The 20,903-nt window shown below is 36.6% G+C and overlaps 1 protein-coding gene across 16 annotated transcripts in view; it reads right to left on the bottom strand.

The window, feature by feature from the left end:
- The window catches only part of SSX2IP (SSX family member 2 interacting protein), a 110,423-nt gene that overhangs the window by 21,195 nt on the left and 68,325 nt on the right, over positions 1–20,903 (bottom strand). For 13 of the 16 annotated variants that reach the window (XR_013413563.1, XR_013413571.1, XR_013413575.1 and 10 more), the window contains exons 2-6: positions 7,258–7,388; positions 6,719–6,888; positions 5,747–5,959; positions 2,203–2,313; positions 510–645 (exon numbers count right to left, since the gene is read on the bottom strand). Coding sequence is in view for 11 of the 16 variants with exons in the window: in XM_077991488.1 (XP_077847614.1) it covers positions 510–645; positions 2,203–2,313; positions 5,747–5,959; positions 6,719–6,888; positions 7,258–7,300 (673 nt within the window). In the remaining 5 variants the exon portion in view is untranslated. 16 annotated transcript variants of the gene reach the window in all.

Genomic DNA, 20,903 nt, shown 5'->3' with positions numbered 1-20,903 from the left:
AAAGCCTACTATTAGCAAAAAAGTATACTTTAGACACACACACATGCCTAACTTTCAAAGTCCATCCTTTTGACTAGTTTCTCCAAAAATGCACAGCTAAACTTATTTAAAGGAACTCAAACTGACATGAACGATTTGGTCTGATGATAAATTTTATGAGGTTTACTCTATTTTGACACTCAGAAACTGACCCTGATTTTTAATATTATCAGTTCTTTGATATGGAAAATTAGAATGTCCTCTGGCTTAGTTTTTCTCTATGGATTAATTCTACACTGGTCATGTTAAAAAACACATGTAATTAAATAAAGCAAGGCAAAATGACTTATTTTCCACTAACCAGCTGTCTAAATTTTTTATATAAACCACCACCACCGAAAAGCAATTGTATAAAGCATGAAAATAACATTTCACGAGTTACTGTGTTCAATCCTTTTACAATTATTTCTAAGCATAGTATTAGCTGATTTATTCCCTTAGCTGATCTTTGCCAGCTGCCAGCTGTTTACCTATTTTCTTATCTTTCTTGTTCATAACAAGTTGATGTAGACGTTCCTTCAGTTTATTATATTCACGCTCTTTTCTCTTCATATCATGATTATACTGAGTAGCTCGACTTGCAATGATATTTTGTAATTTTTGTACCTGAAAAAGGCATTTGCTATTATAAGCCCAGTTACAATTCACAAATTCAAAAGAGAAAAATCCTAAAATTCATCTCCCCATATAGGTTTTAAAATCCTAGGATGATTCTTCCTTATTTGTAACCAGTAGAAACCACTTTTTAAAATATTATATGAATCATATAAAGCTTAATTCTGAAATTTCTAGAAGTGCTAATTTTCTGAATTATCTCCTGTACCTTTTACCTTACATATAGACTCTGAACATTTAAAAACCAGATATTCTTATGGAAGTATTAAAATGATTAAAGCTTCATCTGAGATAAACTGAATTCATCTGATCATTTTAAGTGAACTCCTTGTATTACTGACTTAAAAATCACTTATACTTTTTGTTAATCTGTGACAAAGTGAATTAAGCCTGTGGCACATGGCAGCAGGTAAGCAGGCTCATTTTTCTAATTAAAAACAATTCTCAAATAAGAGTAAGTCCAAACAGCAGAATAATCCAGTCCAAATATTTGCTGAGTATGTATTACGTGCCAGACACTGCTGTTCAAAGTTCAGATCAATTACAGTTTCTCAGGCAGCCCCTGATAGAGTATGTCCTATTCTTTTATAAAGCCATTCCCAATCCCTGCTAGGGATTAACATGATTAACTTAATCCCTACTGAAGATGAACTGTATTCAAACCGTTTAAATGTAATCAACAGATCTAGTCAGAATTGTCTGTGAACTCAAGGAAACATGTATAAGCAACCTTACAGTTTAAATACTAATTACCTACTTATTAAATATACTACTAAATAAACAAATATGGTAAAACAAATCTATCTAAACCACTCCAGCGTTCTTTAAAGAAATACACTCCTCAGAAGTCTTTAATTATAGTTCAAACAACATAAAACACTGAAACTATTATATTTTTATAGTTATTAAATGGTCAGAGGTCATACTTTAGAGCAATAAAAACATAATGGTTTCTTCCTACAAAAATGAAAAAAGAATATTTTGAAATGCATTCGAGCTATAGGTCCAAGTAACCACTAAAGTAGAAATTAGAATTCTGCTAAGTAACCACTAAAGCAGAAATTAGAATTGTATCTTTTGTGTTAGAAATTAGATTTTTAATGTGAACTGCTTCTGTGCCCATTTAATGAAGAAACTGCTTGACTAGATGAACAATGTCAGTATTTAAGACAGTGCATGCAAGAAGGGGCACCTCGGCTATCACGTACAGGTACAGCAGAGAATAAAAGATCTGCATTTAAAGCACTCTTGTGCCTCAGAAAAAGTGACAGTGAACATGAGTCCAGGAAGGCCAGTCCAGGACACTGGCTGTTACCAGCTATGAACTAATATCTAAGCCAAATGGATCCACTGGTGGCGGGGGCTGTGGTGGAGAGGGTTCCTGACCTTCCAGTTAAATACTATACACAAAGGTCTACCATACCAATTCGGGGAAAGATGAATAAATGGTTCTTTCTTTTTTCAAGTAAAGTGGCTCTTATGGTCATCTCATACTACAAAGAAAACAAAAATTCACTTAAACTTCATCAGCAGTAACTGACAACTCACCTCATCTTTCTCATTCTTTAGTAGCTGATGCAAATTCCTGTTCTTACATTGTAACTGTCTATCTCTTTCCTGAAGCCCAATCATTTCCCTCCTGGAAGTTTCCAGTTGTTCCTAAAACATTTACATGCAATTCTGATTAAAATTAACAAAGGATTTAGAATAACTGAATCCTTAAAAGATCAGTAACAAGAAGTTACACATCCTACTGTTTATTAGTCAAAATCAAATGTTAGTGGCACGTGAAATGTTTATTTAAAGGAATTATTACAAAGTACACTATAAAATTATAACATTTAAATTTACACATCAAATTTTAATTTACATATCAAATTTTGTACACATACAAAAAAGTGCTTCAAAATGGATCCCTGGAAAGAGCATCACTCCCATGATGCTGCCCCTGAATATTTTTAAAGTTTATTTTTAATACTTTTTAACACTTCTATACCACATTTTTTAAGATCTCCTCAAGTACAGCAATGTCATCATCCTTCGAGAGTGTACTTGGCTTTGAAAAAGAAGCAAAAGTGATTTGGAGCTACGTCTGAAGAAAAAGATGGGTGACCAAGCAAAGTGGCAACACGTCGAGTCACAGAAATGGGACTTCTGTGTGACACCACTTCTCCCTGCAGGTGGTAAAGTCTCTGAAGGTACTTCCCAGAGAGGAATGGCAGCAAATCCAGAATTAGTATGAGACAAGATGCTCCTTTTCAACTTACTGCATTTCCTGAGGAACTGTGCCAACTTCTGCATGAGGCCACCCATACGGAATATTTTTTAAATTGTACTAGTATTTTTATAAAATTCAAAAGCCAATCAAGTTATGTCATAACCGACCATAAATAATAACTTGCACAATTTCTGTAAGAACAGATCTCAAGAAGATACAGAAAATGTAGGAGTATAACCTGGATAACTAAGGTTGTCAATTTTTGGCACCCTTTTTTTGAATGTGTAAAACTTACTATTACTGCTAGGACAGATTAGTTGGCATGATATAACTTACAGGCACTAGGCCAGGTGATATGTAGCATATACATCAAATCAGAAATTCGCTCCGCGTGATGATCAACACTTTACCTGAACTCAGCATCACCCCTGAACATCCGCATGCACCCCTCCTTCCTTTCTTAGTGAACCACATCACCATCCTCAGTAACTCAAGGCAGAGACCTGAATGGGGTCTTGAATTCATGACTCCTATTCTCCAAATTCAATTTTTCATAAAATCCTACCCATTCTACTTCCTAAGTGTTCATCAGATCTCAATCTTACTATCCCCATTAGCACTACCTTAGTTCAAGTCCAAGACCTCAGCAAAGGGTCACTAACAGGCATCCTTATCACTAGGGCTTTCTGAGCCCCCTAACTCCATCCCAAATACAAGTCTGCAATTCCCCTATAATTTCTCCACCCCACTGCCAGAATATTTACACATTATCTTCCTCCTGTTTACAACTCCTCAGTGCTTCACTGTTTTCGTACAATTCCTTTTATACCATCTGGAGACAAGGCTCCAGTCTTACCTCATATCACTCTTCATACCCATCACATACCCATCGCAGCCCCAACAGAGATATTTGTGGTTCCTCTAAAGTGCAGTGATCTCATGCTGCTACACATTTATACAAGTCATATACTCTGCCTAGAATGACATTTCCAAACACTAGCAAATTTCTACTCATTCTTCCAATCTCAGATCAGGTGTTACCTCTCCGTGAAGCCTTCCCTTGCTTCCTACCCCAAGAACAATTAATGAAGCAAACAGTTATGTTTCAATATGTCTCCTTTCCCTGGACTGCAATCTCCTCGTGAACTAAGACTGGGGTTTCACTCAGCTTTGAAACTCAGTGCCTAGCACGTACGCAATACATTTTTGTTCAACAAGTTGAATTAATCATATGCTAGATCTAGAAACTTTTCCAGATAGATTAGCAACTTTCCCCACTGAATACACATTTCTGTCCACAGTTGACTCAAAATAACAAGATTCTGGCCTAGATCAAATCCCATATTAGAAGACATCCTGAAGAAACAGTCTCTGCTCTGGGTAGTCCTAACAAATGGGACCACTCCTTGAAGGAAAGGCTCAATAGCCTCAGATCACCAACATACCATAATGATTTACTAGCTACTTATAAGACACATGGCCAAGGGTTACAACCTCTGGATCAGCCCAATCCTTAATAAGACCTTCCATAGGTCTCTCTGATCTGGATTAAAGTAGCATCCATAACTCACAACCTTTTCACAAGCCTGGGGGTCACCAACTACCCTTTGCAATCTACCACAGTTTCCCCAAGAGACATAGCTGGATCATCTCTACCCCTTAGGAATATAGGATGTACGAAAGCCTAAAAACATTACTGCGAGAAAACACACTTTTATCATTGTGTATGAACCAAGAAGACAACATAAGACAGCATTATCAATGACAGGCTGGTAGGCACAGGTGCTCGTAAAGAGCGAAGATGTCTCTAAACCAATCCCCAAGTGTTTCTAGTGTTCCCATGTAGGCCAACTCTATGCCACATCATCACGGCACATTTCCTGCTACGGGATTTTTAAATATTCTATAGAGAGGTCCTATTATTCCCTCACAGAGCTCAAAGATTCAAGATCCTGAGTGGGTTTTTTGATTGTTTTCTTAGACAGCGTGCAGTGGGGGAGGATGTACACAAAGAAAAACAAGGAAAAGTAAAGGGGCATGGACCAACAGATGAAAAACTAAAAGGAAGCTGATCATCTGACAGTATACAAATGCAAAGGCTTTGATTTTCACAAATAACAAAACCCAATATAGAATAGTATATTTATGAAAAAATTTGACTTGATTTATATTACATCCTTAATAATATACAACTATAAGTCCCGACCACACCATGATTTTGAACACCTTGTTGTTCCCTTCTCCCTGGATAAACATTTTAAAAATACAAATGAAAACATAAAAGGAAGAAAAAGAAAGAAATCAAAACAGAAACCAGTATCAAATATTCTACATTTTAAAGTTAGTAGGTTCAATGGTCCTGTGAAAAATACTTCCTTTCTTTTTTAAGAGAAAAGCAAGTTTACTAAGGATTTTTCTATAGTCTTTTCCAGAGACCCAAGGCTTCTAAGAGAAGTTATCTAGTCTGCTTTAACTATTGAGCCTTAGCTCATGTGGCATCATAGATGCCTCAATAATATTTTTCTTGGAATTAACTTGTGCAGCCTCTTACAATAAGACTTTTAAATGAAGCATATACTTTCTTAACCAAGATTGGATGACAGAATCGTTATTTTATTTTCCCAGAGCACAGAATATTTCCTAACTTTTTACAGATTCAGCAAGTCATTAAACAGCTCAAAAAATTAATGCCATCAATATACTGTAGGTATTAGGAAGCAGATGTGTGCAAATTATAAGTTGACCTTTATTTACCTGTTTAAAAAGAAAACCCTAAAGCTTAAGAAAACCCTGAAATATTTAATAAAGTCAGTAAAAATTTATAGTATTCAATTATATAATTATGGCATCAAAATACAGATACGCAATTTCTACCTTAAGTTTTGAGTAGCAGCTCTGTAGATGGTCCATATCACTTCCCAGCTTCAAATTCTGTGTCTCCACATTTTCCTGAGCTAGAAGGTTCTTCCGCTGAAGCACAAGCAGCTCATTCATACAATTTAAAACAGCCACTATATTTAACTCTCTCTTTGTCTCTTTACCTTTGGATTCTTCATATAATGAAGGAAAACCAAAAGTAGTCAATTCCTGGTAGGAGAAAATGTTTTCTTAAAGTTGGTTACAGTTGAGGAGATACAGGTCAGAGGATATCTAACTTTCAGTTAGATAGGAAGAGTAAGTTCAATAGATCTATTGCATGACACGGTGACCTCAGCTAATAACTACGTACTATATTCCCGAAATTGCTGAGAGAGTAAATTCTACCACAAAAAAAATGATATAAGTATCTGAGGTATGCGCACTGCGCCATTTCACAATGTGTATTCTGAAACATCATGTTGTACATGACAAATATATAAGTTTTGTCAATTAAAAATTAAAAATATATGTGAATTATTTTAAACGGTTGGTTACTGGACAACTTAGTTTAAAAAAAACAAAAGATAGAAATCTTTTCTGAGAAAAATAGAAAACTATCTTGAAATAGTTAAGAAAATGGTCAATATCCCAAAGGACAAAGAGATAAAAGGACGGGGCTCTTTTAGCCTCTGCTATAAATCTGTGACATGGAGCAAGGCACTTGGGTTTCTGCATCCATAAAGTGATGGCTAGACTCTCAGTGGAGGAGCCCCTGGGACAATGAGGAGGCCAGCCTGCTCCAGATAAAAAAGTTAGACTTGCTTGCTATCTCTAGATGAGATAATCACCAAGGTTCTCTGAAAATCTAAGTCTCAGGGGCACTATATAAACAAAAAACTTGAGTTTGACAAATGTTTTTCTCGTAACTTTGATACATTCTATTATATAACATGATTTATGCTACTGTTTTTTACAAAAACATGTTACCTGATCAAGATATGAAATACTCTGTTCAATATTATCCTCTGTGCAGAAGGCACTGAAAAAACTGTGCACATTTTTTGATAAAGGTATTGAAGAACATAGCACTTGCTGTGAGTATAAACTTGATGGAGACATCTTTATTTCTGAGGTATACTGAGAGATAGTTTTGCTTTCTGAAAGAATAAAAGGCACTTATATAAATAATTTAGAAAAACGTATGTAAAGCTAGCATAATCTCCATTACTAAAGACTTGAATTACATATATACACATAAACATAGATATAATTATACTATATACATATATATTTTAAGGTATTTTCAAATTAGGGCAAAGCCTCTTTTTTATGAAAACTATATATTTTTTTTTCCAAAAAGATACAAATAAAGTGGTGTTCTCAGCAGGCATGAAAATAAGTATTTTATAACCATTTATCTCTCTTTAGTCACATCTTCAACATCTGCAGTAATTATTTTATATTTTCATTGAAAAATTCACCTTTACAGTTTCTGCTTTAGTTTACAATTATTTAGACTTAGTTACCTGAAGACAGACCTCGATCTGTAACAGTCATCCAATCTCCCATAGCAATCTCTAGAGCCAGGAACCTGAGGAACTAGTTCAGCAGTTAAACATTCAGTCCAGCTGCTGTCACTCTTCTATGTAGGCATCTCCTTAAAAAGCAGATTATAGAATAATAGCATCTAATTTAAAATATGAAAGCCAATATAAACCCAATGCTTAAGAATTAGTTGTATGTGCTTCAAAACGAAGGATTTTGCAATATTTATTCCCATGCACAGAGACAGAACATGGTGTGTGTGTATATACACAGAAATATAAATAATATGTAAGGATCAAGGTTAAAGGCTTCCCAAGTTCTACTGAGGTATTCATATTACTTTATACACAAGATACATGGTACATGATTTGACTCAACATACATCTAAGGTATAGTATTGTACTAAGTAATATTTCCATATTATATCCTTTAAAATAAAATACAATTACTTATGTAGATGAGAAGATGAAAAACTTCTTGGCCAGCATTTCCATTTTTTTGTTGTTTTTACCAACTATATTGGCAAAACTTGTAAATTACAATTCCCAGTGTTGGCAAAGATGTAGAGAAATGAACACTTCCATATACTCTCTCCAGATTATAGCGATTTATACTACTACCAAGAAAGCTGACAATATGTATCAAGTCTTAAAAATGAAAATATATTTTGATCCAGAAAATCTACTTCTAAAATATTATCCTAATAAAATGATGTGTACAAAGATTAATCTAAAATTTGTTATTCACAATATCAAAAAAACAAAAATCACACGTGCTTATGTTTCCATAGAATGGCTAAAAAAAACCAATATATTTATACAGCATTTAAACGTAACTGTTGTGTAGAATTAGATGGCTAACAAACAAACAGCCAAAACTACAAATGGTATGGACTAAGTATAAGACACCCTTTCTGTTTCCATTTATGTTTTCACTTTTTTATAGAGACAATGGAAGAGATAAATATTTCTCCATCATAAGAAAAGCAATTCAAACGAAACTGTAAGTGGCAACTGGCAATTGATTTCAAGGTCAGAGGGAAGAGGAGGAAGGGTGAAGACTGTATGCAACCTGGGGAACACATGTCAATACTGTGGACAGCTGCTTCTTGGCTACAATAAATTGTGGTCAAGGGGAAAGCAGTTGTGTTGATCTTAGATGTTTTTATGAGATACTGGAACTCCGGATTTTTATGTGAAGTCTCCCAATTTTAAAATGTTAGTAGCTAATTTTAAAAAAACCTCTATGTATTAAGTTATCCTGTGGGAAAGAAGAGTGCCTAGAGAGGGAAATGAGTGAGGCTTCTGGGGTGCCAAGACTTTCTACATCTTGATCTGAGATGTGGTTACACCGGTATACACACGTTCAGTTCATCGAGTTGTACACTTTTTAAGATCTGTGCACTTGACTGTAAGTTAGTTATACCTCAAACAACAGCACTATGCAATAAGCCAAGTAAAATGTGTCTTTAGGCCAAATCTGGACTGTGGATCAAGAGCTCACAACCATTGTTCTGAATATTTAAGACTGTGGTAAAATATTCAAAATATAGTGTTAAATGAAACTTTAGGCCGGCTGCAGTGGCTCACACCTGTAATCACAGCACTTTGGGCGGCTGAGGCGAGTAGATCACTTGAGGTTAGGAGTTTGAGACCACTCTGACCCACGTGGTGAAACCCCCGTCTCTACTAAAAATACAAAAATTAGCCAGTGTAGTGGCGGGCATCTGTAATCCCAGCTACTCAAGAGGCTGAGGCAGAAGAACCCCTTGAACCTGGGAGGCAGAGGTTGCATTGAGCTGAGATCGTGCCACTGCACTCCAGCCTGGGCGACAGAGTGAGACTCTATCTCAAAAAGAAAAAAGAAATTTACATTTTTCCAATAAATACTAATTGAGCTCCTACTATGTGCTACTACATTTTTCTAGGCACAGGGGAGGCCATATGCTCTCAAGAGGTGAAGTTCATATTCTGAAGGAGGTAGAAATAAACACCAAACAAGTGAACAACAACTTAACAGAGTGATAACTAAAAGAAAATAAAACATGGTAATACAAGAGAGTATTAAGGTAGGGAGCATCTGGATCAGTGAGAGAACCTCCACTGAAACGGTGACATCTGAAGTGAAACCTAAATGATACAGAGTCAGCCACAAGAAAATCAATGACCAGAGCAGTCCAGGTAAAGGAAACAGCAGATACAAACACTTAAGATGGATATTAACGTGTTATGGATGAAAAACAGAGAGAAGGCCAGTATATTTGAAGCACAGTAAGCAAGGCTACAGCGTAGGACGTCGGATTTCCTCTGAACTGCAATGAAAATCTATTGATGTGTTTCTTGTAGATAGGAAAGTAACATGTTCTCTTTTATGCTTTAAGAAAGATTACTGTGGCTACTCTGTGAGTAGACTATAGGTAGGCAATTGTAAAAGCTGGAAGAAATCAGGAGGCTACTACAATAGTTCAGGCAAGACAACCAGTGTTAAACTACAGTTTTAACAGTGGAAGCAGAAACAGGCAGATGAATTAGGGATGTGTTTTGGAGACAGAACCTTCAGGACTCAAAGATGGATTGAAATGTGGGCAAAAAAGAAATCAAGGATGATTTCTAAATTGTAGAGCAGCATACAATGTATACTGAGACAGATGATGTTATGTGTCTACTACATGTTATGATGTTACACACACACATATAACACAGGAAGTAATTCAGTCTGGCAATGGTCTTTTGCCACTTTTCTACTCGTGTGCTTGGTAAGGAAGGGCACCTTGAACTATTTTGTTCTTCCTACTGTCCTTAAATGGGTGTTAGCAACAGGATGAGAAGGATAAAGACTGAGTCTGTACCAACTAAGAAAGACACTGATTTTACTTTTGGCTTTCTCAGATAATCACTATAAGTAAAACAGAATCCAAGGGACAATAAACCCTTCTACTCTAATATAACTCAGCTTTGGGTAAATTCCTTAACCTCTCTGAGCCATAGTTTCTTCACAGGTAAATTACCATAACAATGAAGAATACCTCCTAAGTTTCCCAAGAGAAAAGTCATAAAGTATTTAGCACACTGCTTGGCACAGAAGACACACATAAGCTAATATTCATCATCATCATCATCATCATCATCATCATCTAGACACAGGGCTATTTGGTATAAACGATAGGCTTCTAAAACCTGTAACAATATGCACCACTGCTCTTAATAAAGGTTGAACACAAATTATTGAACGATGTAGAGACAGATATCTTTATAAAGACGCAGTATGCAGTGAGCTAATTTCATAATCAACTGGTTGGGGGAAGAAACAAGGTCAGAAGAAAACAGTAATAGGCACCTTTCCAATTTCTCTGTGTTCTTGTTAAGGTATCTGTAAGACAATAGTGCTTTAAGAGTCTTTTCTCCTCATACAGAAAGAACACCAAAATGTGTCTATTATATACCCATTCTTTAAAATTGTAAATTAAGTCAGTTACCCTTTCTCTGTGAATTTAGCTCTCCTGTGCCTACAGGCTAGACAGTGAATTGTTCCTTGCCCTACTGATACAAACTTTGCAAAATGTTTGCAACGAAAACCAAAACCCCATTTTGAAGTCCTATGAAACAAAAAACTTAACTAACAGTAATGATTTCACACAATCTAAAAGTTTCCATGAATCCTCTTCTTTTCAATGATGTAACAATTACATGCTAGGAGACTTGTGATAAAAGAAAAGTTACCCGACCAGTTTTTCCAAGAAAGGGGACTTACGACTCTTTATCAATACATAGCCTAAAACTAAGCAGTAAATTTAAGCATATTATTGTATTTCAGCTCAAATACAGCTAAAATTGCATTGCTGAAGGTTGCAAAGCATTTTTTATGAAGATGTTAAACTAAGTCAATGTTAATTTCAAAAGAAAAAAAAGGTAACAGAACCATATCTGTTTTGCATAAATATACCATCACAAGCCCATTTCAATTTGAAAGCGTCAAATGCAACCAAGAAGGACTCCATTACAAAGTCAGTGCAGGAAAGCACGTTCATAATATAGATTAATCAAATAATAGTAAGCCATTATATAGTGGACATGATTATTCCTCAGAATTGGAGTAAGAGCAAACTTAGTTATTCTAGCACTGTTACCATAGTTACTTTAGGAGAAAAAAGTAGTGATTCATGTTTTAGTTCAAGTAACCTGTAACCTGAAATTCTCTCTACTAATATGATTTGTTAGAATATATGAAAGGAAAATACGTCTTGGGACCCCAAAATCACTAAGCCAAAGGGAAAAGTCAAGCTGGGAACGGCATCAGGCAAACCTGCCTCCCATTTTACTCCTCAATAAAATAGCTACAAAGATTAAAAAGCTACATTTGTCCAAAGTTCCTTGTGGGCCTCAAGATTTTCACCCTAAAACAGTTCTGTTGGATTTCAATCTTGCAGTGTAAATTGATAGCTTATTTTCCAAGGTGCAGGACAAAGGACAGAACTCAAAGTTTTCCCTCTGCTTATCTGAGACAAATGCACATCTGATAGATTCCTATGCCCTATTATTTACATAAAAATGTAGATTCAATGAATCAGACTAAGGCATAAGTGGCTATTCCTCTACTTCCCTCTCACATGCAAATTGTGTATTCAGTGAAAGGCTGATCAAAGACCCAAAAGAAAGCAATCTTTCATCTCATCTACCTGTCCTAGAAGCCCCCGCCCCCTTTTCCGTTCCACTTCAAGTTGTCCGGCCTTTCCAGACTGAACCAATGAATGTACATCTTACACATACTGACGGATGTCTCATGTCTCCCTAAAATGTATAAAACCAAGCTGTGCCCCAACCACCTTGGACATACGTCGTCAGGTCCTTCTGAGGCTGTGTCACAGATGTGTCCTTAACCTTGGCAAAATAAACCTTCTAAATTGAGACCTGTCTCAGATACAGCTACCCAAATTCCAAGATGGATCAAATTCATGAGTGAATTTTATGAGCAAAACTTGAAGATTAAAGAATTTAAATATCTTGTAAAAGGCATTTCATTCATTTAAGATTGTCACAGAACAATCTTGAAATACATCAAACTAAGAAAAATGTATAAAGTAATCCATAAATAGGAGATACAGTTTTGTTCATTAGTGGTACAAAACAAGTATATAGCCATCTAATAAACTTCCTTGTTCAAAGTACTTCTCAACATAGATTCCAATCAATGCCTTTATACTGTAATAGAAAATCTTACAATAATTTTGGTAAAAGTGTTACCTTACTACTTTTGAAGTAGTAAGTACTTTTTAAGTACTCTGTCTTCCCTATATGTTGCTATGGGTTGCAAAGTACCAATGCCATATACTTTAGGTATGAAATAAGAAAGGGAACTCTGGTCTTTTCTGGGTAAAATCATGCAGAGCTTAAATCTATCATTCTTCATATCCAAATGTTTTCTCTTTTGCTTTCTGTTATACAGATAGGAACTAGGGCTCAGAGAGATCAACAGGTTGGCCCAAGGTCGCATTTCTAATTGGTTGTGAAGCCACGAAACAAATCTGATTTCAAAACTCTGTGCTCTTTTCCTTTATTGAAACAGTCTCACTCTGTCACCCACGCTGGAGTACAGAGGCACAATCTCAGCTCACTGCTACTTCTGCCTCCCAGAGTCAAGCGATTCTCCTGCCTCAGCCTTCTGAGTAGCTGGGATTACAGGCGGGTGACTAGCTAATTTTTGTATTTTTAGTAGAGATGGAGGTTTCACCATGTTGGCCAGGCTGGTCTAGAACTACTGACTTCAAGTCATCTGCCCGCCTCGGCCTTCCAATGTGCTGGGATCATAGGCGTGAGCCACCATGCCCGGTCAACTCTGTGCTCTTTTCATTCTATCACTATTCAACCTTTCAACTTTGTACACGTAAATCTCTATCATGCATGCACATCGAACTGAAAATAGAATATAATCAAAATGATTTCCACTGTTTCTTTAGAAGACCGTGTTCTTATAATCCACTTTAAATGAGTCCATTCAGAGCACACAGTTCTCACTGGAACTTATATACTACTTAAATTGAGGCACAACTATAAAATTGGTCTCTGCTTGGCCACAAAACAATAGCTTTGTTCTTGTTTATACTTCTCTATCGTAGAGTAAATATTAACATAACATTGAAACTAACTTTACAGACCTTTAGCAAAAACATCTTGTAGTTCTGGTTAATCACACCTGTTTTTTTTCCATCAGAAAAGTTCCTTGGCTAGCTATCTTTTTCCTTCTAACCCAAAGATGAAGAGGTTCTCAATACACAACAATACCTTGTAGAACTTTGGGTAAGCAGTCTCAAAGATGGCTCTCGGTTATTTCTGCCTCCTGATGGACACGCCCTTGGGTTATTCTGTTCCTTGAGTATGGGCTAGATTTACTAACTAGCTTCCAACAAATAGAATATAGCAGAAGTGAAGGGATTTCGCTTCCAAAATTAGGTTATAAAAAGGCTGTGGCTTCCATCTGAGGTTGTTTTTTATTCCTTGCCCTCTTAGATACCTCTTCCTGGGGAAAACAAGCCATCACGTTGTAAGCAACTCTATGAGAGGTCCGTGTGGCAAGGAACTGATGTCTGAGGTTGACAGGACCTGAGGCCTGCCAAGAGCCATACAGGTGAGTTTAGAACTAGATTTTACCTCAGTCAAACCTTGCGATCATTGCAGCCCTGTCCAACACCTTGACAGCCTAGTGAGACACCCTGAGCCACAGCACCCAGCTAAGCTGTGCTCAGATTCCTGATTCATCTGTTGTAAGCTGGCTGTTTAAGCTGCTAAATTTCAGAGTAATTTGTTATGAAGCAATAGATAACTCATACAAGTTTTTAAGTATATATGTTAAATATATATAAATTTATTGAGCAATTCCTGAGTCCCTTCTAAAACTTACACCATAATTTACTGAAACATAACTAAAAATGATGCCAATGCCGCTGATCAGGTTTTTAACAATGATATCAACCAGTATTACAATTAATCATTCCATACTATTACGGTTAGATGCTTTCCCCACTAGTTTATGAACTTCTAGAGGGCAGGGAACGTATGCGTCTTTGTAGCCAACAGTACCTGAAACACAGCAGGTGCTCGGTAAATGTTCACAATATGAACTGAGTCCCAAGTACGGCACACTCACTCAGCCTCTGTGCCTCCACCTGTGCTTTCTTCTCGCACCTATCTCAAAACTAATGCTTTTACAAAACAGTGCACAACCACCGTCCCCATCACATAACCTCCTCCAACTACTCCAGCCCACCAAGTTCAATCTCTAAGCCCTCCACATACTTGGTTTGTCTCATCTTTCCCAGCCACACTCTCCAGTACCACACATTTTACATTTCTGTATCCCCTCCACTAAACTTAAAGGATGGCATAATCAATGAATATTCAAAAACTGGTAACCAATTAACATGTTCATTCTGGCAGGCAGAAGTGGATAAAGGAACAGAGCAATGGAAAAGTAGCAAAAGAAGAGTCAATCCTTTAGAGAAAAGAATTACTCTCAATTCCCATTTGTCTTTTCGTCTTCACCGCCAAATCTCTGCAGCCACAAACTGAAAGAGAGCTCCGCAGAAACACGGTATCCTGATTACAAGATTTCCCTCACAAAGTACACTACTTTTAAGTGTTCTTTTCAAACTCACTTGAAATTCAAACTTGAGAAGGTGCAAATGCCTACCTACTCAGAATTCTAAAACAATTGCAGTTGACAGAAAATAATAGCTTTCCATTACACAGGGACATGGTAACTTAACACCATCTGGGCTTCTAAGTATTGCACAGAATTTTTCACAAATAGAGCTAACTAAAGTCTTTGCTAAAATCTCACAATGTTAGAGTTACCAGACTGTTAGGTTAAGAAGATAAAACTAAGTCTTGCAACATTAGTCCTATCTTACAAATTCAGTCCTAAAATTTAAGAATTTAGTTATCAGTATTGACTCTTAAAAACTAGACATATTACAATTATTTAAAACTGTAATATCACTTTCAACTATGATTTTGTTATAAAGGAGACTGTAGCTTTGAATTCCATTAGAAATATCTCTGCACCTGAAAATTGTTCAGATGCGCACATCAGTACAGAAACATTAAGTCCAACCTCTCAGAAAACCTACTCTTTACGAATTTAAAATCTAAATTATTTCTTCTGAGTGGTATAATTTCATAGATATTTTCCATAGAAAAACACTCTTCCTCAAAAATCTAAATATACATGAATGGTACGAACTCAAAAATTGATATTAATAATGTGCCTTCCTGATGTTCTGTGGCCAATAGAGGATTTATAGTTGCAAAGTACAGTGCAAACAATGCAAGCCTCAGAGGCCCGGGTCAACAGACTGGGTCATATCTTGACGAAAACATTTATTTCCAAGACTCTCTCTCCAAGATGGTTTCCTCACCTGTAAAACAGGGTGATGATAATCTGCTTGTTAAGGTTGTGGGTATTTAATGGAGTAAGAGGTGGAAAACTAAGTACACTATAACTAGGACATAGTATACTGGTTTAATAACACATGTGCCAGGAGCTATTCTAAATGCTTTACGTATATAATTAAGTCAATCCTCACAACAACTTTGTTATTTTTCCCTTTTACAGATAAGGAAATTGTGGCAGAGAGGTTAATTTGCCCAAGATCACAGAGCTAGCAAGTGGCAGAGGCAGGATTCCAACCCCCAACCCCACACTGGACTGCAGAGCCCATTCTCTTAACCGTCACACATTGTTGCTTCAGTGGGTGAGGGGCTCAAGCAGCAGCATCTCCTACCACCACTCCTTTAAGAACCAATAAAGACAGAACTCAATCTATCTCCTAGTTGGGCTCAGACTGCATAAAATAGTGTGAACACACAAATTATGGTACAATAATTCATGTGTATCTCTGGGTTGAGGGATATAATCTCAATGAAGCTCCTGGCCAAAATCTGCCATCACACAGCTATCCTCAGCTTAGAAAGCTGGGAGCTACATGCTGTTCTTTAAATTCCTTATATGTCTTTGAACTGATCATTGCTGTAGTATGAGAAACAGTACAGTAAAAGAGTTAAAATCCGAAGTCAGACCATCTGGTTCCAAACCCCGGCTTCTACACTTACAGACTAAGTGATCCTAAACATAAATCTTCTCTGGGCCTCACTTTCCTCATCTGCAAAAGGAGAGTAAAAGCAGTTTACCTCAAAAAATTATGTGGTTACATAGTAAATTTATCAAATTTCTTTAATAATTTTATTAAATAAGGTTATGCATGTAGAGGGCTTAAAAAAGGGTCATAGGTACACAGTAAGTGCTCAATAAATGCTAGCTATTATTAGCTATTTTACTCTTGGAAAGGCTTCCATGATATTTTGTTAAGTAATGTAAAAAAGTTACAAAACCATATCTAACATGAGCTTATTTAGTCCTTAGAAAAAAACAAAACAAAACAAGTGTCAGTAGATATGTACAGGTACAAATTCTGCTCTATAAACACTAAAGTTTTTATAAGGACAGAAAAAATTGCAAGGAAAAACCAACTTAAAAAATAGGGAAAAGGCAAGGGCAGGACTTTCATTCCTTTATGAATTTTCATGCACAAAAATGTAATTTTTACTTTACTGTCTTCCAAATTTTCTATAAATGAATGTTTTTTTCATACAAAGAAAAAATCTATGTTTTTAAAAGGCAATTGTGATAAGCAGAGGAAAACGGGGATAAATGGCACCATTCTCAAACGCCAAAACTAATGGTAGAATGGCATGAGTGATAAAAAATTCATAAAATAAAACGGCAAGCAGCCCTGTTAGGCAAAAACTGGTTAGAAAATTATACAAATGTCCTAGAGTTTTTTAAGATAATCAATTATGTAAGGGAAATAGCTCTTTACCAGAGATCAGCAGTTTGTTGTTTTAGAGGGCAATTCCAACAATTAACAAATATTTGAAATGTGTAAATCTTCCCACTAATCAATTATACTTCTAAGCATATAAGAGAGCAAGCATAATATATATTGAGGACATTGTTGAATTGCAGTTTTATTTGAAATGGCAAAAACTAGAGACAATCTTAATATCCATCATGGACAAACCATTAAAAACCAACGCATATGGTACAGCCAGTCTATTCTGGGATTATTAAAGATTAAAGCAAATCTGCATGTATAGCACAAAAAAAGAAGTTACAGGTTAATTAGAACAGTATGATCGCCATTTTTTGTTAAATCAAACTACCTTTATATATTTACGGGAAAGTTCTGGAAAAGTTACAAACTGTTACAAATTACATTCCTGGGGATGGAATGATTGGGTATAGGGAGGGGTGGAAGGCCAGGGCTTTCACCTCTTCCACAGCATATCTTTATACAGCTTGAATATTTTAGGAGCATGTATTATTCTGTAAAATTTTTAGCGGCAGAGTATTCAAGCACAATTAAATGAGATAATGTGTGAAAGCACTCTTAGCTCAATCCCTGCCCTTGAGTGGAAATCTCAACTAAGACCAATCCCACCACCAATCAAGTACACTTCTAGCACCTATTCTACATATGCACACATACCCATGAGCAAGGGTAATGCAGTCTTTACTTCAGTGGGAATGTCTGTGGGAACCCGGCCCATCGGGAAGACAGGAAACAGAAATGCAGAGGCCAGACTTTCCCCCAGGTATCGTCAAGGGCAAAGCCCTTGGAGTACTGGCAGACCTGGCAAACGTGGACTCTCCCCCTGGCTTAATGAACAATCCAACCTTGGTAGGAGGAAAGAGGGAAATTTTAACTATTAACACTCTCTTCAAAAACAAATGCTCTTAATCTTTCAACCTTCGATGAATATAACTAAGAAGGTGCATTTCCGCTTCAAGAGAGCAGCTCACAAAGTTAAAGACAGTAGGGACTTAATCTATGTATACCATTTGATATTCCATTACACACTGACTTTTTATTGCTAATGTTTTCATCTGTTTTGGAGTTGGCTGCCAATTAAACTGTTCGTTTTCCAGGGTGCTGTCACTTCAGGGAAGCTGCACAGGGTACTGAGAGAGCACTGGACTGAGCAGCATCAGAGGCCACGGTTCTCAGCAACATTTCTATTATGTACTGAGCAACCTTGAACCGGTCATCATTTCTTTGAGTTTCAGTTTCCACATCTGTAAAATTATGAAGTCAAGCTAGATGACCTTTAAAGAATTTCCAGTTCTATTATCTTTTGATTTTTACATTTCTCATGGGACCCAATATGGAATTGACTACAGCTATGTATATTAAAATTATTTTTTCTTCACTTTTTTTTTTTTTGAGACGGAGTCTCGCTCTGTCACCCAGGCTGGAGTGCGGTGGTGTGATCTGGCTCACTGCAACCTCTGCCTCCTGGGTTCGAGCTATTCTCCTGCCTCGACCTCCCGAGTAGCTGGGACTACAGGCACATGCCACCATACCTGCTAATTTTTGTATTTTTAGTAGAGACAGGATTTCACCATGTTGGCCAGACTGGTCTTAAATTCCTGACCTCATGATCCGCCCACCTCAGCCTCCAAAGTGCTAGGATTAGGCGTGAGCCATCACTTCCTGCCTTTTCTTCACATTTTTATAACAATGTGCACACATTGTCTTTATAACCCAATGTTTAGCAAATGAGATTCTACCTAATTTTAATAACAATAATTTATTAAGCACGCGGCACTTACTTGGAACACTTTTAAGCATTTTATGTGTACGAACTTATTCAATCTTACAATGATCCAAATACTTTCCCCCATTACAGATAAGGAAACTGAAGCCTGGAGTTTTCTTGACCTAGGACACAGAGCTAGAACATGACAAAGCCAAAATTCAAACCCTGGTAGTCTAGCACATTTCACATTTCACCCTACTATCTTTCGTACAGGAGAGGGGGGAGTATACAATATTCAAGCTGCTTTTTCTTAAGTTCTGGGATACATGTGCAGAACGTGCAGGTTTGTTACATAGGTATACATGTGCCATGGTGGTTTGCTGCATCTATCAACCCGTCATCTAGGTTTTAAGCCCCGCATGCATTAGGTATTTGTCCTAATGCTCTTCCTCCCCTCAAGCTGCTTTTTCAAACTGAACAAGTATTCTCTTCTTGACCACCTCACCTGAAACTAAATTACAATCAAATAATTATGCCAACTGAATAACTAGAATGGGAACTATACAAAAGCAGACAAAATATTAAATTCTGTACGTAACAATTCAAAAAAATTTTTGAAAAATCTAGCAAATATATTGCCAGGCTTTCCCTGCACTGCCATCCCTTCTCTTTGTGCTTCTAGAACACTTAATATGAACTCTACTACAGCACAGATCTAACAGGAATACAATTTCTCTCCCACCACCTCAACTGAGTTCTTGGTTGGCAAGCTTGTCAGCATATTCTTTGTACTCCATTTCGGTATTAGGCATCATCACTCATTCAAGGTTGGAGCCCAGTCGAGATTGCCGAACAAATGTCCAAGTCCAAGGACGTATTAGTGTAAGGTTTGCTGCTGTCTTAATATGATAGACAAGTCAACACTTTGGCCATGCTGCAATTTAGAAGGGCTTACAATCTAATTTTGATTGGTAACAGCTCAGAGAAGGAGCAAGGTGATTCAGGGTATGAATCAAGAGCATGGCAATTTAGAAACTGTGTACCAGTTTCAAATTCTTCCAATGTACACACAGCAATAGCAGCAATCATATTCTTAGAAGAAGATTATTAAGAAAAAAGAAAAAAAGAGTCACTTTTTAGAAGTCTATCAACTTTTAAGGTTTAAAGTCAGCTAAGAAGTCCAAATCAAATTCTTAAATTACTATTTATTGGTATTTCACTCCTCAAATAATGAAATAGTAATAACATCTACTAAAGGCATTGGAAATAACAAAGAAACCAAACATAATTAATAAATCTACTCATCATTTTTTTCAATGATTTAGCCCAAATTCAATCATTGGTTATAGTTCTCAATGTATGACCCTGGGACCAGCAGCATCAATATCACCTGGGAACTTGTTAAAAATGCAAATTATCAAGTTCTGCTCCAGACCTACAGTTCAGAAGCTTTAGTGGAAGGACTGAAAAATCAGTGTTTTAGCAGAACCTCCACGTAATTCTGACACGAAGTTTGAGAATCACTGCTGTGTTCTATAGAATGTTGTTCAATATAAATTAGCATTCTATTTATATGCACTTTCAATTAGAGAAAATCGAAAAGGAATTCTTATCTATGGGTCCCACAAAATGGGTTCCAAGAATGATATAAAAGTGTTCTAAAGCAGTAAATGGAGGTTGAGAATAACAGGCCTAGGGAATGCCTGGCTAAGCAGCTTATTAAACCTTGGAAGATGGGGGAAACTCTGAAAAACCAATAGTTCATCAGCTGAACATTCATTTATCCTATTAACATACTCTACAACCCAGCAAGTCCACTCCTAGTGAAACCCAAGAGAAACTCTTGCCTATGTGTGCCAGGAGGTGTGCACATAAACAGCAGCATTCTTCACAACAGCGAGCAGCACAAGAGTATCACCCTGGAAACAACCCATATACCACCAACAGGAGAATGGATAAATTATGCCATATTCACAAAATGGAATATTATGCAGTAATCAGAAAACTTCAGTGACACATAATAAAAATGTTCAGAA

Source organism: Macaca mulatta, chromosome 1 (assembly GCF_049350105.2).
Source record: "Macaca mulatta isolate MMU2019108-1 chromosome 1, T2T-MMU8v2.0, whole genome shotgun sequence".
In the NCBI taxonomy this organism is placed as follows: Eukaryota; Metazoa; Chordata; class Mammalia; order Primates; family Cercopithecidae; genus Macaca; species Macaca mulatta.
Note: the sequence above shows the minus strand (reverse complement) of the source record. Positions and strands in the feature narration are given on the sequence as shown.